A 27528-nucleotide genomic window follows, 5' to 3' on the forward strand; every position below is an offset into this window, starting at 1 on the left:
GGAGAAAGCATTCTGTCTCCTTCAAAGCCAGTAGTTGCACAGCACTCATAGTTAAGCTCATACTTTTTCTCAGCCACCTACTAAGATGGTTGAGTGTCAGTCACTAAGATAGGCCCACACTTGATCCCCTGCACTGCAAACTATGCAGAAATCACCCAGGAGCTCAATAAAACTAGTTACATTTTATAACCCTCTATAAAAGTTGACTTGAAGCCACTTGCATGTGGCTGCTGGGGATTCATCTCTCCAGTTAGCCTAAATGGATCTCATGTTCTCAGTCCTGCAGACAACTCCTTCCCCTTGCCCCCCTCTCTCCCGTCCTTCCTCCCCACTTCTCTTCACCGTGGATGGAGCCAGGCAAGCTCTCTATCACTGAGCTCCAACCCTTGGACCTCACCTTTCTACTAATCTAGGAAATAATTCCTGGGGCTGCAGAGGTGGCTCCGCTGTTAACAGCATTTACTGCTTTTGCAGAGGACCCTTTTGGGTTCCCAGCACCCACATGGCAGCTCACAACCATCCAACTCCAGTTCTAGGGGACACCATGCCTTCTTCAGACTTCCTTGGGTACCAGGCATGTACGCTGTACGTAGACTCCTGCAGGCAAAGGGCTCACACTCACAAAGGTAAACTGGTAAACAAATCTTTACACTCAATAGAACAGAAGACAAAAGAAGCCAGCGTACACAACCTGGTAAGATCTGTGCCCTTTAGCTCTCATACAGCTGCGCTCCCTCCTGGGTCTCTAGTTTCACAAACAAGATGAGGCAAGCAAAGGAGTTGTGAAGAAAAGTGACTTTAAAAACCTTTGGGGCTTTACTGGCTTGGGATTCTAAACTCAGGGAGACCTGATGAAACTAAGGAGATTACTTCAGGCTCCAAGTCCACGCAGATCCTCTCTGGGGTGGTGGGCTGTCTTTTGAAGCCACCGACAGTGTTCAGTGTTCTTAGATCATGGATTTTCTAATTCAAAACTCTTTGGGTCAAGTTTCCCATGTAACACACGACCCCAGAAATGAAAATCAAAGGTAAAACATTACACACAGTGTGGGCATAGGCCTACTGGTGTGGTCCCCACCAATGTCTCAACGGTTCTATGAAAACCAAGGCCAATGGCACAAGAATGCCCCAGAAGGATGGGAGGCAGGGTCTAAGAAGCCAGCAGGAAAACCAGGAACTGGAAATACAAGGAGAGCTAGAAAGAAGGCAGAAGGAAAGAAAGTGACAGAGAGGTCAGAGGCTGAGGTTTCCGCCACCATGCGTGGCAGCTGGCTGGCTCACAGAGGCATGTGGGTGTGTGGCAAGGGGAGGGAGTATGGACACAAGGCGACAGCACCTGGTTTGAGTATGGCTAGGTATCCTGGTCTACTCATAAATATCTACACATGCAAGAGCTTTCATTAAGGTAGAGCCTACCTTCAAGAGGACAGTTTGATGCCTTAGCTTCTCCATGCTTTGAACTTCCTGGGACCTCCTGATCAATATATACAAACAAGCCCACCACAAGGGATTCATCCAAAGAACGGAGGCAGAAATGAGTTTGACTAAACAGCCAGTGCAGGGAGCCCTGGTGACCTATGAAAGGTAGGGACTTGCTGTCCCCAGTTGGTGCTGTCATCCAGGGGGGTCTGGGGTCCTTGGTGGCCAGCACTCAGCAGAAGAGAGAAACATCCTCTCACCAACACTGAAACACAGCACAGCAAAACCCTCACTGGGGAATGTAGCCTTGTAATTCCCACTTGGCAGAAATGTATGGCTGGCTGCAGAACAAAAGGAGCCATCTGCATCCAAGTCGCTGCCTCTTAATCCCTTAATTAGACTAAGTCCTTCAGAAGGAAGCTCCAGTCAAGTGACTGAAGGAAGGAAACCAGAGGGAGCACACACACAGAGACACACATAGTGCCCCCCCAATATTTGTATGGATGTCAATATTCATGTGAAAGGTTCATAGTATAAGAAAGAATCTATTTATTTATTGAAAAGCCTTGATCTAGAACACTCAAGTCAGTTCTCTCAGGAAGGCAGCTTAGGGGAAAGGTGGTGAGAAGATAAGCTGCAACCTGTGGGCATGGCAACAGATGCTGAGCTGCCTGGGGTTCGCCGGGCTCTGACTTCAGGCCAGAGCATCTGCTGTGTGCCAGCCCTGCAGTGTGCTGGCAGCTGAGTGGTCAGAGGCCCTGGCTAGTGTGAGGTCATCTGGAAGCTTTCTTCTTCTTCTTTTTCATGGGTGCTTTTTCTAGCGTGGTGTCTATTTCTACCTGCCCTGGCCTTTGCAGCTTTTTCTTTGCTTTCCTCTTCTTGGACTTTGGGACATCAACCTGGCTGTCGGGTGATTGTACACAATCTTCTTCAGCTTCGGCAGAGACTTCGGAACACTCATCCCCGCTGGGGCCTCCAGGCAGCAGCTCGGGTTGGTCTCTCTTCTTGGCCACAGGCCCCATCTCTGCTTCCGCACACTTTTTCTTTTTATGTCGCTTGGCCTTGTGTTGGAGAGAGTTCTCCACATCTGTGACTGCTGCTTCTTTGGTTTTCTTCTTCTCCTTTTTCCATTCAACAGAGGTCTCTGAAATGTCAGGCTCTGGAGCTGAGGCCTGCGGTTTGCTTTTTAACTGGGCCATCCTCTTGGCAAAATATTCCTGGATGGTGAAGGCACTGGTTGTGGTAGTAGTCATGGAGGTGTCCACCTCATCTGCAGTGGAAGTGCTGCAGCCATCCTGGGGGAGAAGAGTGAAAAGCAATTAGCATCACAGCCATACCATGAAGCAGCCAGGAGGAGCCTCGTGGAGCCCTTCATGCTGGCCCTGACCTACTGAGCCCATAACAAGGGGGGTGACACTGACTGAAAACTATGTGGGGAGAAGGTCGGACAGACTTCATCTGGCAAGTGGCCACACTGACTTCTGAGGAAACACCACTGTCAATGAGGATCAAACCCAGAGTCTCCTGCAGACACCAGGGACAATGAATGTTCTAGAGTTTTGTGATTCTGCAGGTCCTTCTGTGCTGATCTAGAAACTCTGACATCTTACTACAGGGTACAGGTGGCTGGCCATGTTCTGCTAGTGCAGCTCTCTTAATTACAAAGTAGCAAACACTAAACTCTGAATTTTCTTGACACAGTAGCCCTCAAAAGCTAGGGGAACTGAGATTAGTTCTGTTTGAAATTCCAGCAGAATCAACACCCTATTGAATACCACTGGGCCCTGAGTGGGCACTGCAGCTCGGTGCTCAACAAAGGGCATCAACTCCAGTACATATCAAATCAACACTGCTTGTATGTTCTCCAGCCCTTGGATCAAAAACAAAATCATGCAGTCTGTCAATTTTGAAACTTAAACAATAAAATGTAGAAGGAGTGAGATAAGTAGGGAAGTTTAAATACTCTAAAGGGTGGCTGGGAAAATAGCTCAGTCACTAAGTGCTGGCTGCAAAAGCATAAGAACCTTAGTTCAGTCCCTAAAACCAACTGAAAGAGCCAGGCACAATCGAGTGCACCTGTAACTCCAGATGGGCAAGTCCAGACAGGCAGATCACTGAGTCAATGAGAGATCCTGCTTCAAAAAGCTATTGTGGAGAGAGACTGAGGAAGACACACACAAAAGAGCTGACCTTCTACTCTCTTACATGAAGGCTTCTCAACCTTCTTAATGCTGAGACCCTTTAGTACAGCTCTTCATGTGATAAAACCATTTTTGCTGCTACTTTATAACCATAATTCTGCTACTGTTATGAATTGTAATGTAAATATGTCTGTGTTTTCTGATGATCTTAGGCAACCCCTGTGAAAGGGCTGTTTGACCCTAAAGGTGTTGTGGCCCACAGGCTGAGAACCACTGTCACAAGACTCATACTGTGAGTCTCATACTATTAGCTCATACCAGAGCAAACATGTATGTGCTTACACACACACACAAACACACATACACACCTGTCAGTAAATTTTGCTGGTATCTCACCAGGTCATATTGAAAGAAATACAAATTAGCTGTCTTAGGACTCCAAAACCAGGTCACTTAGTGTTTTTGCTCCTCAAATTCTGAGTGAGGACTAGAATTCTGCATGACAGAATGAAACACCTTCTTAGGCTCTTGGTATTTGCCACTGCCAGGCAGATGGACAAGAAAGATCTTGCCTCCCATGTAAGTGAACACACCCATAGCCATGCATAGACATGGGCACTGGGAAGGTGGCCCATTAATGTAACAGAGGTCTCATTGATGGCTGCCTGCAGGGTGTGAGCTGCTCTTCTTTGAGCATGTGTGAGTTTGGGACTAATGTTCAGGCAGTATAGCCTATGGCTTCTCCTTGTTCCTTTACTTATTACCTGTAAGAATTCCTGTTTTCAATAGTTTAATAGCAGGGACTGGCTGCCAGTATTAATCATCCTTAGTTATTAGGAAACACAAGACCATTTCTGAGTCACTTACTCAATCTCCTGGGTCTCTAATCCCCAGGAAGCATGGTCCTAAGCAATTCCTATGGTGGGAAGATGCTGAGAACTCGGGCATACCACTCAGCTCAGCAGGGCAGAAGAGAAGTGCTGAGTGACAAAGTCCCTGTGAGGAGAGCTGTGGGGAAAGCCACCTTCCCTCACGATGGAAAGTCTACCTTTTAATAGGCTTTTAATAGGCTGGCAATCTGATTCCTGCTGTGGAGCAATGCTCCGGACTCCCATTCTACACTGGCAACTGGAAACCAGTTTCACTACTGATTAAAACCTTGGCTCTGTAAACCATAAAAACATACGTAACCTTATAAGAAAATGAGTATTTTCAAATCTGGTCTAATTTCAAAATGTTTACTTTTTCAAAAAAGCATTTAGAAACAATTTGTCTTCCTACATTTCCATTAAATATATAACACAACCTCAAAGCAAACCCACCATACTTAAAGTGACTTTCATTACACTGTAAACTTTGGGAATGTCTTAGTTTTATAGTGGTATTTTAAAAACTGGAAACAACCTAGATGTCCGTCAACCAAAGAATGGTTAAAGAAAATGTGGTATATCTTACTCATCAGAAAAAAAAAAAAAAAATGACATCATGAAATTTGCAGGCAAATGGAACTAGAAAAAACTACTCTGAGCGAGGTAACCCAGACCCAGAAAGACACACCCAGTATGTACTCACTCATAAGTGGATATTAGATGTAAAGCAAAGGATAACCAGGCTACAATCCTCAGCCCCAGAGAAGCTAGGTAACAAGAAGGACCCTAAGAGGGAAGAATGGATGATCTTCCAGGGATGAGGAAATACATGAGATGTTCCTAGTAACCTTGGGAGGTAGGGGGTAGAGGGAAGGGGATGGGGGGAGGGATGGAAACATGAGGGATCAGGATGGTGGAACTGGGGACAGAATAGAGAGGGAGAGTAATGAAAGAGATACCTTGATAGAGGGGGCCAATATGGGGTTAAGGAGAAACCTGGTGCCAGGGAAACCCCCAGGAACCCCACAAGGATGATCCCAACTAAGACTCCTAGCAAAAGTAGAGAGGGTGCCTGAACTGGCCTTCTCCTGTAATCAGATCAGTGACTACTCTAATATTGTCATCATAGAGCCTTCATCCAGTACCTGATAGAAGAAGATGCAGAGAACCACAGCCAAGCACTGGGCAAAGCTCTGGAAGCCCAGTTCCAAGAGATGGAGGAGGGATTATATGAGCTAGGGGTGGTCAAGATCATGATGAGGAAACCCACAGAGACAGCTAACCTGAGTTTGTGGGAGCTCACAGACCCTGAACTGACAGCCAGGGAGCTGGCATGGGACTGACCTAGGTTCTCTCTATCTGAATGACAGTTGTGTAGGTTGGTCTTTTGTGGGACCCCTAGCAGTGCGACTAGACTTGTTCCTGATGCACCATGAGCTGGCTCTTTGGAACCCACTCCCTATGGTGGGATGCCTTATTCAGCCTTGATGCAGTGGTCCTGCTTTGTTGATTCCCATGGGACGCCTTACCCATCTGAATGGAGATGAGGAATGGATAGGAGGGGTAGGATGAAGGAGTGGAGGACAGGAGAGAGGGTGAAACTGGTTGGTATGTAAAATAAATTTTTAAAAATGATGAAAAAAAGCTAGTAAAAATACTTCACAATTTTAGATTCTGTATAAAATACAATGGGAAGAATGACTAATTTGTCAAACATTTGATTTAAGCTGAAGAGTTCATGAAATTGTTCTTAGAAAGGCCTGTTTTGGGGGGGGGGGTCTCAGTCACTAATCCAATACTAGGTGAGGGTGAGTTCTAAGGTCCCTCTGTGTGCTGGCAGCTGCACTGTGCAGAGCGCTGGGCTCGAGCCAGATCAAGCCAGGACAGTGGGAACGAACGGCAGCTTAGTGCACCTCCTGAAGCACAGTCCTTAGAAAGCTGCAAGATCCAGATGCCATTTACTATTGAAAAGGCAAGAATACCCAATAAGGAATGGTACTATGTAGACACTCAAACTTGGCTTTGCCTTCTATGGGGAGGCAAGAGGCTGGGGGCCTAGATTCCTACGGTTGCTTCTGAGGTTCCCTTTGAGGAACCACAGCTTGGAAATGTGTACTAATCCTTCATATCCCCGAAGGTTTGTTCTCAAAGGGTGGGTTGTGGTGGGAAAGTGGGGCTTCTAGAACTAGTGATCAGCATTCTTGCAGTGCAGATTTCCAAGGTCCCACTCTAACACCCTGAACTTTACCAGCAGTAAAGACAAATGCAAGGAGCCATACAGACGTTCTCCTGGGCTCATGGAGAGTATGTTTATCCCCAGCTTTCTTCAGGGCCATCGCATATGTAACTGCACATGACCAGAAAAAGATGCCCTCCTATAATATGGGGACTTCCTAAGAAAGGGCTCAGGGAGAGGGGAGGGGTGACAATAGAAATAGCCCATTCCCTACACTGTCCTACCTTCCATTCACTCACTATTAAGAAGAAATGCTCACACAGCCAGTGCAAAAGCCTATCATTTTCTTTGTACTTTTGAAGTTTTTGAGATACTGTATGGAACAGGTTCCTGGTTAAGCTGGTTACTCACAGAAAGTCCTCTGGTTTTCTCACTTTGTTTAGAGGTGCTGAGTGTAGTGATGTAAGAAAAGTGGCATGTGAGAGAAAGATGCCATGTGACAGGGTTCAAGAGGGTTTGTTTTGTTTTTTTTTAAATTAGGGAAAGGGGTCATAAAAAGAAGAAAGAGAAGCGGGAGACTAGCCTCTGGGGACAGGAAGAGGAGGGAGAGGGAGACAGAGAAAGAAGGAAGGAAAGAGATGGAAAAGGATGGAAGGTGGGCAGGGCCCTTTTAAAAGAGAACATAGTGAATGTGCACAGGTGGTGCTCTTAGTGGCTGCAGCTGAGGGTGAACCCTGTCAGAACCCCAAAGGCAGGCCAGAACAGATGCCTGAATACTAACACTGAGTACACAGTGCATGTTTAATAAACCCTAATGACTGGTTTCCCCCAAGGATTACAAGGGTCTCATTTCTACCCAACCCATAACATGCTGTGGATCAGCTGACAACTCAGAGGGATTTGCTCCCTACTTTACTGAGTGGAGAATTTAGGGATAGAAGAGTTCTGTGGGGTTGTTACACTGAGCCACATGAAGAAACTGTAGCCAAAGTGCCATACCCAGCTGGACTGAAGTGGGTTGCCACCACCAGTGTGGCAGGCACTTAAGTGTGGCTCCATGAGTGGCTCATAGCATGATGAGGACAGAAACTCTCCATTACAGGGGCCCGAGGTGAGACTTGGAGCATGGGCACCTCGTTTGTAGGTATGGAGGGAGCAGGGTCTGGTGCCATGCTGTGGGGTACCCTGCTCCCCACCAAGACACAATGACTTTTAACCCCCATTATAGACTCAAATGCTGTGTCACCTTTTCTCTCCAGAAGATCCTGAAATTAAAGTATATCTACTGCTGAATAATCTATGACAAAGATCCAAACTCAGTTCTGAGGACAGATATTAACCAAGGTGGCAGCTTAATGTAGGAAAAATAAATAGATAAAACAACAAAACAAAATACTCATTTTTAAAGATATAGGAAAACTTGTATTACCTAGTTTACAGTTCACATAAATAATAATTTTTTAAAAAATGCCCTGAAGCCAGGCTTAAGAATTTTGTAATTTGTCAAATCAGCATGCAGATTTCCTTTACAAAAACTGGTTTTGGTTTTTTTCCCCTTTAGATTGGGCCTTGCTCAGGCTAGCCTCAAACTCATACTACTTCTGCCTAGGTCTTGAGTGCTGAAGTTACAAGTTTGCAATTCCATATTGGGCTGAAGTCAGACTATTGTAGAAGTCCAGGCCTCCCTTGGACATTTGCAGGGTTGCATATTCCATGCTAACATGCTTTTGGACTTGGTTACCTCATCAGCAACCAGCAAATTCAAGTGCCTGGAGGGTGCACAGGGCGTAACACACCAATAATCAAAGGACAGGGATACAAAGGAAAGATGACACTGACATAGCCTCCTAAGGTGGGAAATGCATAGGATCCCCGTTTCCAGCCTGAACCTGAAAAGTGCGTATACCAGTTTGCTATCATTCCTAGAACAGGTACCCTGTTTAGAGCCTCAGTGGCTCAGGAGCCTCTGCAAAAACTCTACTGGGCTATAGAGAACTCTGTTCTTATACTACTCAAACATGTACATTGAGTAGGATTGCCAGGAAAATACTCCAGACAGGTTTCTCCTTAGCGCCCTCAGAAGAATAATAGCTTCTTTGGGGGCAGCTTTGGAAAGCAAGCAGATTGAGAGGGGGACTTGGGGAGGTGTTTAGAAGTGATGTCCTGGACAAACGTCATCCAAGTACTCCAGACACTGTTCTGCAGGGATAGGTATCAGAGGCAAACCTTTCAACTCACCAACCTTTTTCATATATCACTGCCCATCTTAGCAATAGGAGGATGGAAGCTTTCTGTGTGCACGTTAAGACACAAAGGACATGTATACTAGTAATTCTCCAATGAGATTTCTCACTCTAAGAAAATGTAGACACCCAGAGCTCAAGGGTCACAGATACTCAAAGGCATTAGACTTAGCAAGTGGGCTATTAGCTTCAGTGCCATTGTCCACGAGAAACCAACTCTTGCTTCTACAACAGCCTGTCTGTCACCAGCGCATGCTGGATTAGTCTATGGAAAGTTAAAGAAGCTTGGCAAGAGAGCAGTCTGAAGACTCAGAACACTCTGTATGTTTTCCAGACTCTCCAACACAACAGTTCTGACAAATCCAAATGAGGCTGTAGTGGAGCCCCGGGAGGCAGAAACCACACCCGTTCAACCTGTTCATTACAGACAGGCACACCAGGTATGAACTGACTGTGTGACTCGGTAGCATAAAGGCAACACTGAGACCCAGTGTATGGCATATAGGTTTCACATCTCCCTCCAGAAGGGACAAAATGCTTTTATTTGATTACTTGCTTTGCAAACATCTTCTTAAGGACATTCTAAGTTTCCTGAGGGCAGGGACCATTTTCATTGTACTTGTATTCATCATACTTCCTAATGAGAAAGGCATGGAGCGTCAGATAAAACTGACTTTAGAGGTGGGGAAGAGCTCCTGCCACCACCCACCCACCTGTTGGGCAGGTCAGTGTCAGCAAGGGGCATAGGAGGGCAGGAAGCAAAAGGGACCAGAACTTGCAGGGCCCTGTCTTTCCATCTGGACAGACATTCAGACATTTCTTTCAGTAGCCCCCACCCCCATGATAAGCTCTGCTTGCAAGAAACAAAAATTCTGTCTGGTACAGTCTACCAATTACTATGACCCATACCAATACACAGACCTAAATTAAATGACCAGAGTGTTTCTCCCAGAAGTCAGTTATCTCACCTTACCCACGTCACTTTCAAGGGGAAAAGTCAACTGGGAAAAAGCATAGTGGTGGGAACTGTCATACTGTCTATGCAACAATGGCATACCTGGACTTCACTATTCTTGACAGAGTGAACAGCAAGAAATTCTATAGCCCAGGAAAGCCACGAGAGCACAGCTCTTTGGGAGGTTGAACAGCAAACGAGGCCTGCTTCTAAGGGATGGGAGAGGCATTAATTGGAAGCCTCAGCTAGAAGAAGGCACCACGTTCCTGGAGCATCTCTGTGGTTTCCCCATCCCTACTGTGGCTTCTGTGTAATGGAAAATGCAATGAATAACTCCTTCTACCCAAGGAGGCAGGCACATCCAAGGTCTCAGCACACATCCACCTGGAGCAATGGGGGACTGCTGCATACACAGAGGGCTTTAACTTGAGCTCGGCCTTTTGCTAACCACAAAGGTTAACCTTGCAGAACTGGACCTGCAAATGGGAGAGAGGCTGCTGCCGGCTTTCAAAGAATAGAAGACAGAATTTCAGGAAAATGTAGTGATCTACCATGAAAGAGAACTCTGGGTGATCCTGGGAGCACACAGAGCTTTCTAAGTTAGGCATTGGATTTTTGCTTGGAATCTATACACAGACAAATGACCTTCCATGAGGCAGCAGGAATGGGAGCACGAAGCAGCTCTTTCTGCAGGCCAAGCTCCTCACTTGGATGCCAATGTTAACAAAGCTGTGTATTCCTTTCTTTCCTTCTTTTTCCATTTGCCTAGCAGCTGCTTAAGCTACCTCTCATTAGGAAAAGCCAACATAAACATGTTTTAGGAGGACCATTCTCCATGGCAACAACTATTCAAGTGATGACATCAGAATCACTGACAAGTCATGCCACCTCTGGGGAAAAGAGAGGAAGGAACAGAGCAGCTTCCGGCTTCCCTGGAAGGTCCTCAGGCTTGGAAGCTGCAAGTGACTCACGTGGCACCATCTCACTGCACACTGGCCACCACAAGATTAACGAGGCGCCTCCAGAGCAGAAATGATCAATGTGACATAGGCACCTACTTCTTTGAATGAAGTCTAAAAATAATCCAAATTGACTGTCTTTTATAATTCTGGGTCAACTGGTTCTCCCCCATGTAGAAGCATGGGCTTCCGGCTTCTGAGGAGTATGGCTCCTCCATTTCTCCTCTACAGGAGATTAGAAAAGAAGTCACTCAGGAATCTTGACAACTCCAATTTGGGCACCTTTTTCTAAAAAGCAAAGCAGTTTAAAAAGACACTAGATTGCTTTAAAAATACTTTGAAATTAGGGGATAAAGTACTAGGACTCACTAAGATATCAGGTTCTTTAGAGAGTGGGTCTTGAAAGAAAGTATCTTTGCAAAGTTAACATTTTTATTTATTGGCCATAACTAGTCAGGGTTATAGTCAAGAGAAGTGAGTTAATTTAAGATAATAAAATAGGAAAGACACAGCTCCTTCTGACTTCTTGTATGTTATTTAAGGATATCACCTTCACAGATACTTTTAAACTCTACAGAATCATTTAAAGACATATTCTTAGGATTAAACGTGGCAGGAAAAAAGTCATTTAGAACTTTCTGAAAATGAACTGAAATTTCTGACTACAGTGCCTCAGAGTTGGTTTCTGAGGTAGGTTCACACCACGCCATGACTAGCCCCCTTCCCTTCCAGAAATTCCCTGTGGCTCCTATGGCACCACACTGAACAAAACTAGAAAACAGCAGCTAAGCTTGATAGCCTAGACTATCTCACAGCCTTCAGCAACAAGTACCTAATGACATTGAAGAATAAATCTGGATCTTTATAACAAATAAAATATGCAACTTGGAAGCTATACAATTTTATACAAATCTGAACTTCTGAACTTTATGCAATTGTCCATCAAAACAGTGCAAAAAAATCACTTCTTCCAAAAGGTTGTGTGACGTCTCAGTCCTTGACCTCCCAATACCCACGTCTCAAGCTGCAAGCCCATCCTTTGAGGCACCCTTTGAGACTGGTAAGGAAAGAGGAACTCAAGGCTGGCCTGTAGGGAGGTCAGTGATGCTGACTCCCCCCAACTCCCGTCAGATGGCCATGCAAGGAGCATGTCCTCTCTGCTAGACTTTCCCACATTCTAAGTCAAAGGAAGGTTCCTTGTCACCCTATTTTTATGATGCCATCGACTGAAACCTAGGAGAGAATGTCACTTCCACTTTCTCAGCAAGAGGTGAACAGAAGACACATGAGCTGGTATATCACTCTTTTGCTCCCCAAAGCAGGCCATCTGGGTGTCAATTTCTTATTATCAAGAAAGCCCGTAGAAACAGCTGCTTGACTTGTCAACAAACCCAAACTCAATCTAATCCTTTCAGGCCCAACCTGTGTCTGGCAAAGCTCTAACCAAACAGAGCAGCCCTTGACCTACAGCCCCGGTGTCTGGCAGCCTTCCCCCACCAACTCTCTCTGTTTCTGCTTGCCTCTCTAGAGGGTCTTGCTATGAAAAAGCTACTAGTGCCCACCAGGAAGGCAGCTCACTCTTTCAGTGGTGCTGAACAACTCTGCAGACAGTTGCAACCCACTTTCTCCTCCTTGGCTCCTCTAGAGCCAGGCCAGCCCAATCCTGTTTGAAGTCCTGGCTGCCAGGAGATGGCCGTTTATGTCCCGTCTGAGGACAGGAAAAGGACTGAGCCGTGTGTGAGGGAGAGATAAGAGCTGAGATTTCTGTCCTCAGCTCCTTATCAGCCCTTCCTGTGACTTTCCAGAGCAGACAGCAACATGACAAGCACCAAGTTGAGTTAGAGCGGGAGGCCTGGGCTCCCAGGGCTTGTGATGAGGATCAAGGTAGGGAGGGGTGTTCAATGAGCTAAGAGAAAGTTTTTCCTTTATCTTAAAATAGTTTGGCTCAAACAAAATTGCCCTTTTCTCTGTTTAGACACATAGATATTGCATCTGCTTGTTAAAGTATAGCAACAGACATGGGTCTTCATAACTTCCTTTCCAAGTGGAATGAAGTACTGCTTTCCTTGCTTACAACCCTGCCACAGCCCTGTGCTACCAGCTCCTGGGCACGTAGCACAGGGTCAGTCCACTGGGGGTCCTCAGGCCAGTGCCTGTAAAGTGCTGGCAGCTGGAGCCAATGCCTTCTACATGCACATCAGCCTCCCCACCCCCAGCCTTGCTGTCTTAGGCCAACACACCCTTCCAGTCCCATGTTGTAAAGGAACAAGTGAGGGGACACTGAACACAGAAGGCTATTGCTGCTGATCTATACCATGTCATGCCCGTGACACAAAGGGTTACATTCTTGGGATCTAGACCTTTCTGAGGCAAGACTAAAGGAAAACCACAGCTGATGGAGAAGACTCTAGACTGCGCAGGAAATAAGCATAAACCAAGTGGTTCTCTTGATTGTGTACTGTTGCAAAATCTTAAATTTTCATGTTCTGTTCATATGGGCAGATTCTTATTCAAGAACAATGAAAACAACAGAAAATTAGCAGTGAGGACTTGGAGTTACACACAGCTAGTTGCTGGAAAGCTGTGGGGGAAGGTGAATTCTTCCCCAGTCACCCCAGCATTAAAATGGAAATACCTGTTCCCTGGCTTAGCTGGAAAATCACTCTTCCTCTGGAATGGACTGCAGCAAGAGACAACATGTCAAGCAGGCTGCGTAGAGTCCAACTACATCTGAGAACCATGAGCAGCCACCAGGCAGACAGCTTCAGCAAGGATGAGAGGTCTAGGGGTTGCCTTCCCTTTATAATCTACACCTCCAAACTACAGAACATTGAGGAAGAGGCCAAAAACATCCAAGAAGTAGATCATATAACTAGGAGTCAACAGATTTGATTAAACAGTCCTTAAAAATGAAACGAGGCAAACTTGATTCTGCATTCAGCTGGCTGAATGCTACACAGAAAGATTCTAAATAACTTTAAAACACAGTGATTTGTACCCATCCAACAAGGTATTCTAAGATCAAGGAGTACCCATCTAACCTTGCAATCCATCATCTACTTTTTCACTTTTGTGGCACTGAAATGTGTGAGGAGAGATAAAAGATGACTAAGCACAAGTCCTTGCGTCCTAAATCTGAAGGGTAGTCTGATGATAAACTCTTATTTCATTACGAAACAACAAAACAAAGTTCTAGTCATATGACAAGAAGTAGAGACAATGACCTAGGAACAAATGAACAACCCTAATCCCTAAACTGTGGTCTCCAAACTTAAGAAACTTGGGGGAAACAGGTAGCTCAGTCTGGGACAGCATATGCACAGGACAGTCCTGTAAAATCTTAGGTCAGAGTGGAAGGAAGCTACCAAATACCACTCACTGATTTACCAAAAGTACTCGAGTTGCTAGTTTCATGCAGAAATACTGTAGATTTCCTTATTGATTCTACAACTTCACTGAAATCTATCATTTCAGTAATTGTTTACTGAAATAATTGGTGCTTTCTATATATGGGGCTATGTTATCTTCAAAGAGATAATTTTAGGTATCTTTCAATGTGGAGATTTCGTTTCATGTCAATTGAGGTTTCAATTTCATTTTTTTCTTGTCTGATTGCACTTGACAGTATTTCCAGCAGTATGCTGAACAGGTATGGTGAAAGTGAATGGGCACCAATACCTTCACCAGATCTTAGAGCAGAGCTCTGCTCTCAAACTATGGGTAGTCTTTGGTAGTTAAATGGCCGTTTCACAGGAGTTGCCTAAGATATCAGAAAACACAGGTGTTTACATTACAATTCATAGAAATAGAGTAAAATTACAGTTATGAAGTAGCAATGAAATAATTTTATGGTTGGGGATCACTATAACATGAGGAACTGTTGAGAACTACTGTTTAGGGAAAAGGTTTTCTGTGCCTCCTATTGACTGTCATGTTAGCTCTCTCTCTCTCTCCATACATACATACATACATGCATACATACATACATACATGCACACATATATTTGTAAATGACCTTTTGTTTGGTTTTGTTTTTTGAGACAGGGTTTCTCTGTCTTCAGTAACATGCTGGAGTATTACAAGTAAGCCACAGTCTCATGGCAATACACAGATTAGTAGAAATGGGTTAATAATTAAGAGAGAGAGCTAGCCAATAAGAAGCCCAAGCCACTGGCCAAACAGTTTATTATTAATATAAGCCTCGGTGTGTTTATTTGGGACTAAATGTCTGTGGGACCAGGCAGGACAGAAATTTCATCTACAACTCATCATCAGGGAAATACAAACCCAAGTCTGCTGCAAAACCATGCATTTATTAGGACAGCGATTATTAAAAAGGTAGGAGATAAAGCAATAGTAACGATCACTACCAAGTGACCCAGCAATCTATCCACAAAGGAAATAAAGTCCTCTTCTTAGGACACCTGCATGCTAATGTTCACTGCAACATTATTCACAAAGACTGGGATACAAAAACAGCCCACAGCTTTTCTGATAGTTAATGGAGAAAGAAATGGATACATGCACATGTGCACATGCAGGGAAGTATTATTCAGTCTTCCACTAAACTTAACAGGAAGGACATTATGATATAAGAGAGGCACAAAAACACACAGCATGTCCCTACTTAATTGTAGATTTTTAAAAAGCTATTATAGAGCTGAAAAGATGGCTCAGCAGCTAAAAGCACTGCTGCTCTTGCAGGGGACCCAAGTTCAGTTTCCAGGACCCACAAGGCAGCTCATAGCATCTGTAACTTTAGTTCTAGATCTGATTTTCTGCCTCCATGGGCACCAGACATGGAGTGCACAAACACACATGCATAAATACATACATACACACAAGCAAACATTCACATATAAAAATAAAAACATTAAAAAACCCCTAATATACAAAAACAGAGGCTAAAATTATGGGCTACTTGGGATGTAGTGGGGAAAATGAAGATCCAAGGGTACAAAGTAGCAGACTATGAAATGTTAAAGCTAACTGTGAGGACCAGGAGGTTAAGTGACTCACAGCTGCTCTTGCCATGAATGAGGTACACAACTATGGGCAAAGATGACACAGCCATTTGCTTCACCATCACAATCAATTTGCTCCATCTATGTATCACATAACATCACAGCTGTCTTCTTTACATACCTCCAATAAAAACTTGTTTACAATACAAAGACATCCTTGGGAACTAACCTAGAAGGTTCTCATTAGGTAAAGACAGAAAGTTTACTCATTAGCAAAGACGGTAAGATGTGCTGGTATAAATCAAATGTATTCCAATGTGGGAGTGATCCAGAAGAGGAAAATTTGCCAGTTACCTTTGAGGAACACAGATGAACCTCCTCATCATTTTGAAAGTTGCTAAATCAAAAAGCTGAGCAAAAGATTTGCCCTATTTTCCTATAGAAACCAGACCTCAGGCTACTCTAACAGTAAAGATGAGAGAAATGTTGATTATAAGCCTGAATGAAGAACAGAAAGAGATGGTGTCAGATTGGAGACTGATGATCACACACAACTATTATCAACTTCTGTATAGTGTAATAATGCTAATGGACTTACAGATTTAAGTCCCTTATTTTTCTATGTGTTTGCAAGCATACAAGTAGGCCAGAGGAAATTGTCTACCTTTCTTTTGGTTGAGACAGGGTCTCTTACTGGCCTTGGAACTTGCCAAGAAAGCCAGGCTAGCTAGCCAGTAACACCTAAGGAACCTCCTTCCTCTGTTCACTGCCCCCAACCCTGAGCTTACAGCTATGACAACTGCATTCATCCAGCACTTTACATGGTTTTAGGTCCTCCAACTTATGAAACAAGTACTTTATCAATTGAGCCATCACTCCAGTGAATTATTACCTCTTAAGATAATAAGTGCTACAGTATTTGTAGGTAAAATGCTGGCTTCTGAGATGACTGCTTCAAAGCACAAACTATGAGAAGTGTCACAGTACTTGCCCCTCTCTGGCCATGGCCCAGCCACATCTAAAAAGGTTTCCCAAGACCTTGTTTTCTCAGGATCTATGTCTTGACTCGTATGGTATTCTTTTCCTCTACAGGGTTCTTCAGCTGGCCAGCACTGTGAAGACCCCATACTGTTGTTGCCTTACTTGGCCTTTGTGAGCCAAGTCCATCACTATGACACACCTCCCAAAGCCCTCTAACATCATACCCCAGGCTTTTGTTCCAGCTGACACTATATGTGCCTTGGACTTCCTGCCCAGATTACAACTGGGGACTGTCTCACCCATCTAACAATCCATCATCAACAGGGTTACTGTGTGACAAGGAAAAACATTTGAGTCAGGTTAAAGAAAGAAATAGATGGAGAGGGGAAACTAGCTCAGAAGAAAATGATTAAGGCAATAGTAGGAGATTAAAGAAATAATAAGAGATTATGCCAAGACCACAAAAATTGCATAAAACTGCCCACAACCAAAGCCTTACACTGTGGTTTGAGTGCAAATGATTAAACAGTAAGCCTAGTTTTGGTTCTCTTGTAACATCAACTCATAGAGCTAATTTTATTCATTAATTTAAAGAAATTATTACCAAAAATTACCCTAGTAGTTCTAAACCCACATGAGGACTGCTAAAATGAAGTCTGAAATAATTGGTGACGAATGATACTAAGGTGTCATGCACCATGATTAATCCTATTTCAAGTAACCGAAGTCCACACAGAACCAAACTATCATGAGGCTGAGCTTCTTTCTGCTCCATCCTAATATCTGGCTCTCCTAACAGGGGAGTGACAGTGTTCAGTGCTTAAAGCACCGATGTAACTCAATGAATACTATCTCTTGAACTTCAGAAACTATTCATTGTTTAAAAGATCACAAGGAAGTATCAGAGGGCAATCAAGCACAGGTTTTTTTTTTTTTTGCTAAAACATTTTAACAATTTAGGTTTAGGAATAAGAATAGTACACAGGTCTAAAGAGCATGCTGTTTATAAGTTTCAGCAATACATGGACATAAAAGAAAAGTAACTCACTGCTTCCCAGCGTCACTCAGCCACTTCCTGTCAAGCCTTCCTGTGGAAAGCTTGCTGACATTAGGACCCAAGCTCATGCTAAGTAGCTCTTCAGCTTTTTTTGCTGTGGACAGGAATGCCACAGCATCTGGTGCATTGAACTCAGTATGATCTAAGCTCATACACTTGTTAGAAAGCTATTGAGGGAAGGGGACAGAGCTCAAGTCCATAATCCTAGCACTGAAACTTGGAGGGCTAAGGCAGGAGTAATTCCAGGCTATACAATAAGATCCTGTCATCAAACACCAGAGAGTGATTTGGAGTTCAGGTTTATATACTGCTTCAAAGCCAGACTGTGTAACCCAGGCTCAACCTTAAGATGCTGCCAGTACCAGAGTCACAACAGGAGGTCCAGACAACTCAGGACAGATAACCACTGCTGAATGCCACTGCTGCTAATTTGTACAGAAAAATGTTCTATAGTGTGAAGAAAAGCCTGTCAAAATGCAGCATGTGACAGCTCAAAGCAGCCCAAACACCTTAGCCCTGTGCTCTTTGGCAGGGATGGCTGTTGCTCCAAGAGACTCCGATTTGGGGTGAACTCCCCAGATGCTCGGTCTGCTCAGACAGGAAGGAGCAGAAGAGCCAAACAGAAAACCCACCAGCCCCTTGGCTCCCAATAAAACAGGACTTAAATCTTCCAGAGGAAGCAAGTTATGAGCTTCCTCCGACCTAAAACTTAACAAGAAGTTTTAGGTTAAAGACCAAGTGTAAATAAAGTTTATTGTTGTTGTTATAAATTGATTCCAATGAGATCGTGTAAGATTATAATTTAAAGACTGATATGGACCAAGAAGCTGAAAGCCAGGCTCAGGGAGGTCCTACTAACTTAAGCTGCTCCAAAAATGTCCTTCTGCAGAAGGACATTAACAAGTAAGTCTCTTTTATTGAAATTCCTTATTGTAGAACCCAAACATTTACAAAACATTTAGATGCCACCTAACAGTATCCAGGTGATAAATCAGCTAAATGACTTAATTATAGTTTGAATCACACAGAATTCCTAAGGCAGAGGGAAATGTTTATTTAAATCACTTAAAAGATCAGGTAGCTGTGAGCGATTTACTCATGCCTGCTTGTGTACAAACATTTGCTGTACTAATTACAATCTGGTCTTAGAATAGCAATCCCATTGGGACAGTTTAAACAATACGCTGGGGTTGAAGCTGTTTTTTCCTCTAGAGCAAAGGTTCTTTAACCCCAAACTCAGGTTAAAAGAAAAGCTTGACTACAAAGGCTTTCCACAACAGTGATCAACAGTGTTGAGAGACCATCTGGAGAAGCTGGTGTCAGCATGTGCTGCCCACCGTGGGCGGTGTGTCTGTGCAGTGTGTGCGCATGTGCACAGCACACTCTCCCTGTAAGGAAGGAGTCCCACACTCTGAAATGATGAACTGAGAATGTTTTTTTCCTCTTTAGTTTTATTGCCATAAAAATCAAATCAAACTCATTATGTCAGTATTAGCTACCAGAAATTCTAGGCTGTCCCTAACATTATTACATTAATGGATTCCCCATGACTAGCAAGATGAAGCAGTCCCTTTTATTACTGAAGGTGTCCACCTCATACATTTGTGACCTAGTTCAGACTTTTTTCACATTTTCATTGGTTCAAAAAGTCTTGTAATCCTGCAGAATTATCTGTAAATATTTGTTTGTACCTCTGCCAATGATTAGTGATTTAGTGACTCCCTAATCATTAAAGGTAACCTGGGAAGCTGAGTTTGGATAATCTTTCTGAAGTAACTTGACTGTCACCTGCTGTGGTAGGGAGAGTCATTTTGCATGTGCTAGGCAGAGAGGACTTTAAGCTTTAGGTGGGCTTCTTGGAGCAACTGGATCTGATGAGTGAATGTCAAGGCCTCATCTGCAATGTGGGAAGTAAACTCTTCTCTCACATGGTTGGTTTTTGACATTTGTTTCTACACATACCATATATCTATCTATCTATATATATATATATCACCTCTCTCTCTCTCTCTCTCACACACACTCACACACACACACACACACACACACACACACACACACATCTCACCTATATCATAAAGGTGGGAGACAGCACAGTTCCCACAGATTTTTCCCAGGTGAGAGGGGCCAGGAAAGTGCAAGCAGGATGGGTCTCAGAAAAGGTCTGGCCCTCCCAAATCTCCGGGCTTGCCTGCTGCATATGCAGGCCCAGCAACCTGTTTCAATGGTGATTTACTCACCAGGACTCACAGAGTTCAACCCTAGATCTTCCTAGGAATAGACCCCTGGCACAGGCCAGCTTCTATTCCTAGGGAGAGATTAAGTGGCTTATCACTGCAGGGACACAAAAGCCAGACTCATCTAGGAACCTGGCATGTTCTGAAGAGCTTCCTGTGAAGAAGCTGAGGACTTGTCTCAACTGCAGCCACCTCCCCTCTCTGCCCAATTATGCCCCTGCCCTCCATTCTCATTACACTTTGGACTGCAACACCTGTGAGCAAGAGCCAGAAAGTAACACTGTTCACCAGGACTTGAAGCTAGATATAGAACATTCACCCCAATTTCCTGCTGGCCCCCCTGGTTCAGTGTCTTAATTCTCCACTAGTTTAGCACCCAGGAGCCAGTAAGTCCTTTCTACTGCCCAATCATTGTTAAGACTATGGTGGGAGTGAATTACCTCTCTTATTTTTGGTTGTGAGCCTAGACTTTAATGGCTGAGCCATCTCTCCAGCACCCCCCCCCCCCAAGGGTTTATTTCTTAAGTACACAGTGTTCTGTCTGCATGTGTGCCTACAGGCCAGAAGAGGGCACCAGACCTCATTATAGATTGTTGTGAGCTACCATATGATTGCTGGGAATTGAACTCTGGACCTTTAGAATCAGTGCTCTTAACCTCTGAGCCATCTCCTCAGCCCATGAATTATCTCTCAAGGCAACAATTATTTTGAATGTATTTGTGGAGATGAAGGAGGCAACAGGTATGTATATTGGTGAAAAAAAAGTGTACAGATTTTAATTCAGCATTTACCTAATCATTCCCTAAGTGCTGATTTTTAAAAAAAGAATTTTAAAATATTTATTATTTGTGTATGTGTTTATGTGTGGGCCTGTGTGTGTGTGTGTGTGTGTGTGTCTGTGTGCGCGCATGTAGAGGTCAAAATGAGGGAGTTGGTTTTCTCCTGCCACCACATGGATCTCAGGAACCAAACTCAGGTCATCACACTTAGTAGCAAGCACCTTTATCCTTTGAGCCTATTTACACTTTCTACCTGACATTATCACTCCAGAATCAATCATACCAGTTATTAACAATTATCATCTCTGATTACTTTTTCAGTTATAAAAATGAAAGAAATGAATGGTAAAATGGATACAGTAGGGATGTCAACTTCTGTTACATAGGGTTTCTTCAAAAAGTGGTAATAGATGAACTCAACCAAATCCAGAATGTAGGGAATTCTTGAAGACAAAGCACCTTAACGGCCTTCAACAATAAATTCCAAAGAAAAGAGAAGAACATGAAATCATCCTCACTAACCAGCTTACTCTGGGGTCCCCTCCTGAAGCTGGAATTCAGACAGACCATGCCTTTATGCTTGTATGTGCAAGCGCTTTAACCACTGAGCAATCTCCCCTCCCAAGAATCTATACTTTAGTAGACAACGACAAAGTATATGATTTGCAGCAATAGTTTCAAATAACGAGGATGTGTGTAAGACTAGCTGGAGGGAGCCTGGTTAAGTTGGGGGATATGTTCCCTCTGTGGCAGACCAGAGTCTGGTGGGATGGCACAGGGGAAGAATGCTCCATAGAGGCCAAGTAAAAGTTGTTCCTGGCTGTTGGACCTTTCACAGTGTGGTGGGCCCACAACTCTGAGGAGTATAGACCAGTGTACTCCTCAGAAAGATGGTCTTAGGAGCCACCTCGATGAACAACAGTAGCTCCATCTGTGCGCTGACTCAGACAGGAACAGTGAGGCCGGTGGTGGAGGGCTGCATTTCCCTTATGAGATCATACACTGGCCACAGCAGCCTCTACTGAAGCCAGCTTTGGGGTTTTCCCTGAAAGAGTCACAATTCCTCTCCCCAGCAAAACAGGAACTGATCTGAACAGGAATATTATGTAATTCCAGGGAACCAGGAGATTGGGAAAAGTAGTTCGGGGAGAAACACCACAGGATGAAAGCAAAGGAGGGATGGAAAAAAGCAGAGCCACTCAGAGCAGCCTTTGGGGTGGGGCAGGACCCACCCAGCCTGTGGAGTTCACTGGAGATCCTTTCCAGAGGTGACCAGGTGCCCTTCCGGCAGTCAGCACGAGGGGAAGCGAAGGGGCATCATTTCCACAACTCAGAGAAGGACTTCAAGGGCCTGATACACAGGAGCAAGGACTGACATTGGAGTAGGTATGCTCCTCCCTCCACATCTGTCGAGGTATAGTTGTCATAACTACAGATTGAAGGATATGGGACATTTTGCTCTGTGCATATGCTGAAATATATCACTACCCAGCTAGTTATCACAGCTACTGCCTCACACAGCAGTGGCCTTTGGCAAATGCCCACTGCCGCATGCTATAGCGATAGTAGGCAGGAGGAACAGAGGCTTCTGGAAACTATTCATCTCATAACTTTGCCCACGCTGCACAGGCTGCAGTGGGCAAGTGAGGAGCATGCTAGGGATGGACTTAAAGAGCACGAAGACCACAAGGAACATGCCTCAGCTGAGTGACAGACAAAGCTCCAAGTGCCTAGAGCCAAATGTTTAACAGCCTGTCAGGGTGGACTCTGCTTTTGGACAGACAGGGACCTGTCATCACTACTACACATGTGGTTACACAAAGCTTCTTACCATTGTCTCTGGCTACGTGCACCACAGGATTTTCTCCTTCCTCACAAACTGGAATAGCTTGTGACTTCTCTAGAGTGGACATTACTGCTTTAGTTATATCAGGTACACATAAAGAAAGCTCAGCAAGTAATTAGAAACCTGACGCCTAGCCTGATAACCTGAATTCAACTCCTGGGACCCACCGAGTAGGAAAGAACTAACTCCTGCATGTTGCCCTCTGACTTCCACACTCTGGCATGATGCTCAAGCACCCCACACATGTGTACATACTCTTACATGACATAAACAAAACTAGTGTAAGTAGGGCTGGAGAGTTGGCTTAGCAATTAACAGTACTTGCTGCTTTTCCAGAGGACCTGAACTTCAAACAACCAGTTCAGTAGCTTACTGCCAGTAACTCCAGCTCCAGGGGATCTGACGCCCTCTTCTGGACTCTGTGGATACCTGCATGCATACGACACTCTTGCACACAGACACACGAGCATAAAATAAAATTAGCACAGACAGACAAATGGGGGGGGGCAGCTCAGACATAAACCCTAAAAGTCAAGGACAGAGCATTCTCTCCATTGGACACGTGCCTTTAGGTGTGGGCAATGGCAGGGGCAAGCCCTTGAGTCTGAGCTAGTTAAAGTAGCCATTCCCTTTGCCCCTCACACTAATACTGCTGGTATTGCACTTTCAAGTTTCAATACCAATGTCTCTCACAAGGTTCTTCCTCCATTCAGTCTGAACCTGTATCTGCAGGAACCAGGACAGGGTTGAGGGAAATCTGGCTCAAGACAGGAAAAAGTCCTCAAGTGACACAGAGGTGCCTTACTTGGAAGACACAACACCATAGGAGAGGGATCCGGAAGACATGGTGTTATACTTGGAGAACATTAGAAAAAGCCTTTCCTACACTATCTTCAGTCAAGTGAAATGTAAAAACTCAAAGTCAACAGTAAACGTAATAAAATATGACGAGCAAGTCAAGGTGCCCCAAGTGCCTGGCCGCGTGTTAGCTAGTGGAGGTTTGGGTCTTGGCTGGAGGTTCCATCTGAGAGAAGCCCTTACCTGTTATGCAATCAAAGCTAACAGCCTGCTATCACTCACATCTTCCCAGGATCCCCTAGTTTGTTCTACTCTAATTCAGTGCTACAACCTTGATTGCAGCTTCTAATACCTCTCTGGAATCTTCTGCCTCTAAAGCAGATTGAATTCCTTTAGCATTTTTCCTTCCCATTCCTGCAGACAAAAACCCTTTCCTTAGATGCAAAAATCAGTCATGCCATTCTGATGCTTGAACCCCCTGTGGTGATTTCAATAGGAACAGCCCCCATAGATTCCTGTGTTTGAATACTTGGCCCATAGGTAGCAGAACTGTTAGGTGTGGCCTTGTTGGAGGAGTGTGTCACTGTGGGGGTGAGTTTGAGGTCTCATATGCTCAAGTTACATCCAGTGTGACACATAGTCTCTCTCCTGCTGCCTGATGATCAAGATGTAGAACTCTTAGCTACCTTTTCTGCCCCATGTCTGTGTGTATACCACCATGCTTCTTGCCATGACCTCTGAAAATATAATCCAGCCTCTATTAAATGTTTTCATTTGTAAGAGTTGTCGTGCTCATGATGTCTTTTCACAACAATATAAACCTAAGACATCACTCCATAGCTCCTCTAACTTCAGGCAAAGAAGGTGCCAGCTGCTAAGCTAGATTCACAAGTGTCAGTCAAGTTACAGTTAGGATCCAGGCTTCAGACTGGTGCTGTTAACAACCTTCTTTAAAAAGACTGGTGAGCAGTTGGGCAAAGATGGCACATGCCTTTAATCCAGTGATTGGGAGACAGAGGCAGGTAGATCTCTGTGAGTTCAAGGCCAGTCTGAAAAAAAAGACTTCTGGGCTATTTCTGCTCAAGAGGCTTTAGTTCCACTCCTGTAGCTGTCCCTGATGGGCTTAGTACCCACACAATGCAAATGTAGGCTCCAAAACAAGGGGAAGGTGGTAGCCATCTCTCACTGGTACTGACCAGGCAAAGGATCTCACCTGGCCAGCTCGGCTGCTGACATCTTTACCTAGGACCTGCTTAAGTCTTCTAGGCTAGCTAGAACTCTGGAAGCCCCAAGGCTCTTATGGACACCCACACTTTCCTCAGTCTCTACCATAGAGAATGCTGCAAATGCTGCTGTTAGAAGAAACTAGGCATCTATTATGGCGGAGCAACACTTGTACTTCACTGGTGACATCAAAGGCTAACATCTTTCTCCTGGAAGCCGAGCTTCTGGATTAAGGGCAACTAGGCTGGAGACCTAGAAAATTAGACTTGGTAGACGTGTATCAGCCCTCCATGCCCTTTCCCAGTGCTCTGTACCTCAGATGAATAGATCTGGTCACTACAGACAGCCTCCACATGATCTTTCAACTCCCTGATGTACAGGGTCTGCTTCTTCTGGAAAGCCCTCCATGACCCTTTGCCCTTTCGATAGCTTGGAACAACAATGCCTGCTGGAAGGCAGGCCTTTGTGAGGAAGGTGCCCACAGTCTATGCACACACTCAACACGAGGATGGGGTACTGTCTCACTCATTTGGCAGCACTCTGATCCCTACCTTTTCCTGCTAGGCATCTCACATTACTGCAGAAAGTTGACATGACCCATGGACCATCCCGGCAGCTTCATCCTCAAACATATGCCACATGTGCCCCCACCCTCATCCAAACTGGTGGGGTGACCACTGCATGTTGGCATTTTGCTAGAGGTAGGAGAAACGGGAGAATAATGAAAGTGAGGCCTTTGCCTTCCAGTAGCCTCTTAGAAGTACAAGTTTTAGTAGTTCTTGACCTCAAATCTGTATCTCAGAGCATCTGCCTATACCACTTAACAAGCATATTATCTACACAATCCTGTTAGCTGCTCTACAAGAGACTTTCACATGAATTAATACCATGTCAAGAGCCAAAACCTTGGACTCTAATCTCAGTCTGCTCAAAAGTTTTGTCCATATCATTACCATTTCCTACCCAAAACTTCAAATGAGCTAATGAAAGAGAAAGGACACACATGTCCTCTAGAATAAAGGTGTTTATTTTCATTTGAAAGATCATTAACTTTAGCAGCTATACCAAAAATAGCCAACTTTTAAAGGGGAAAGGAAGAGTAGGACATAAGTTATTTAGCCTATGGCATCACCCTCAAAGCAGTGTCATGGACATAGTTAATGCTGCTACAAATCACGATAGCATGAGTCATATTTGGGCACTTTCCCTATATTCTTTATTACTTGGACAGCTTTAGTTTCAGATAATCTTTAAACAAATATTATTGCAGTAAGTACCTGTAACAGATTCAAACAAGAGGCAAATAATTCACCTGGGATGTGTAAAGAAATGCTGCATGACATGGAGATGGTAACTATAGTCAAAGATTTAGGAATGACTTTAAATTTGAGCAAATCAATATAAGCTAAAGATGAACTTGAGAGTTGCTTAGCAATTATTTTTATTAGCGAAATAATTGTCATTGATTTTTTTTTTTTTTTTTTTCTTTTTGAAAATGAGTCAGTTGGCTGGGGAGATGGCTGCTCAGTCAGTAAAATGCCTGCCTGCCACATAAGCAGAAGGACCCGAGTTTAAAATGCCAATGATGAAAAGTTGTCAAGGAAGACATTAAATGTCAGCCTTTAGCCTCTATAAACACAGGCACAAACATGCACAAACACACACAAACTCCAATTCACATATAAACTACATACACACACACACCAAAAAAACAAAAAAACAAAAAAACAAAAAAACAAACACACACACACACACATACTAAAAAAAGTTATAGAGGGGCATATGGAGAAATATTTTTAGGAGTCGGCTCCTAAGAACTATTAATGTTCAATTCTTGGTAATGTATCACAACTTAATGATTGCTTGTTATTCCTTTTACTATAATTTGAATTTTAATTGAAAAATAGCAAAACATGCAGATTCTGGGCTAGCGAGATGTTCTGTGGCCGAGGGAACTTGCTGTTGAACCTGTTCGAGGATCTGAGTATAAACCCCAGGACCCACAGACTGGAAGGAGAGATCCGACTCCTACAAGTTGTTCTCTGAGTTCCACATCACACCATGGCACATGTGCCCTCACCACAAATAAATAAATAAATAAATACTTAAGTGTAATGAAATAAAAAAATTAAACCATAGATCCCATAAATAGCCATACAAATAGCCCCTTCAGCCTACAAAGAAAGGCTATGCTATTCACAAAGTTAGCGTTATTCTGTTTAGACTTAAGGCTAAAACAGAATCAGAATGTACAAAGAACTCCTTTGTTGGTAGAATTTTAAATTAGTGACATAGTGCTTTCAAATACAAGCTCTAATCTTAGTGTATCAATTTTGTAAAGATGGTGTTGAGTTTTTAATAGCACCACATGAAAGGTGCTCTGAATTCTTCCCAGCAACAGAGAGACTGCTGTCTAATGTATTTACTGAGAAGCTTCCTGTCCAAGTCAGACTTCAACGGCACTGAAGAGAGATGGTGACAAAGGAGGGAAATAAACATGTAACATGCTTCCAGATAACTCACTGGGAAAACTGATACTCACCGAATCAGGAAAACAAAATTCAAGAGCTTCTTGACTTTCTAAATGTAAATTTTTAAGATTAATTTACTACAAGGAGTCATTTTGGATAGGTGAAGTGCTAATATCAATGTAAAAGTCCGTTGCATCTACAACACTTATAAAACAAAACAAAACAAAACGAGAAACCTCTAGCCAAGTAAAGAGGTGCACTCAGGAGGCAGGGACAGGTGGCTCCCTGGGAGTTCCAGACCTGCCAGAGCTGTACAGCGAGACTTGCTTGTTGTTGCTTTAAATCTCCTTGGCTAAAGGATATCGAACTTCTGCCTCAGCCAAACAAGTGCACAGAAACTTCTCTAGTT

The 27528-nt window shown here is 43.9% G+C and overlaps 1 protein-coding gene across 1 annotated transcript in view; it reads right to left on the reverse strand.

Annotated features, from left to right (window-relative positions):
- Positions 1–1951: 1951 nt before the first annotated feature.
- Pinx1 (PIN2 (TERF1) interacting telomerase inhibitor 1) overlaps positions 1952–27528 on the reverse strand; it is a 60941-nt gene continuing 35364 nt past the window's right edge. The window contains exon 7 of the mRNA XM_051195533.1: positions 1952–2714. Coding sequence (XP_051051490.1) covers positions 2193–2714 — 522 coding nt within the window. The 3' untranslated portion in view covers positions 1952–2192. The remainder of the gene's footprint in view (positions 2715–27528) is intronic.

The sequence above is a fragment of the Phodopus roborovskii genome, unplaced genomic scaffold (genome assembly GCF_943737965.1).
Source record: "Phodopus roborovskii unplaced genomic scaffold, PHOROB, whole genome shotgun sequence".
Lineage (NCBI taxonomy): Eukaryota > Metazoa > Chordata > Mammalia > Rodentia > Cricetidae > Phodopus > Phodopus roborovskii.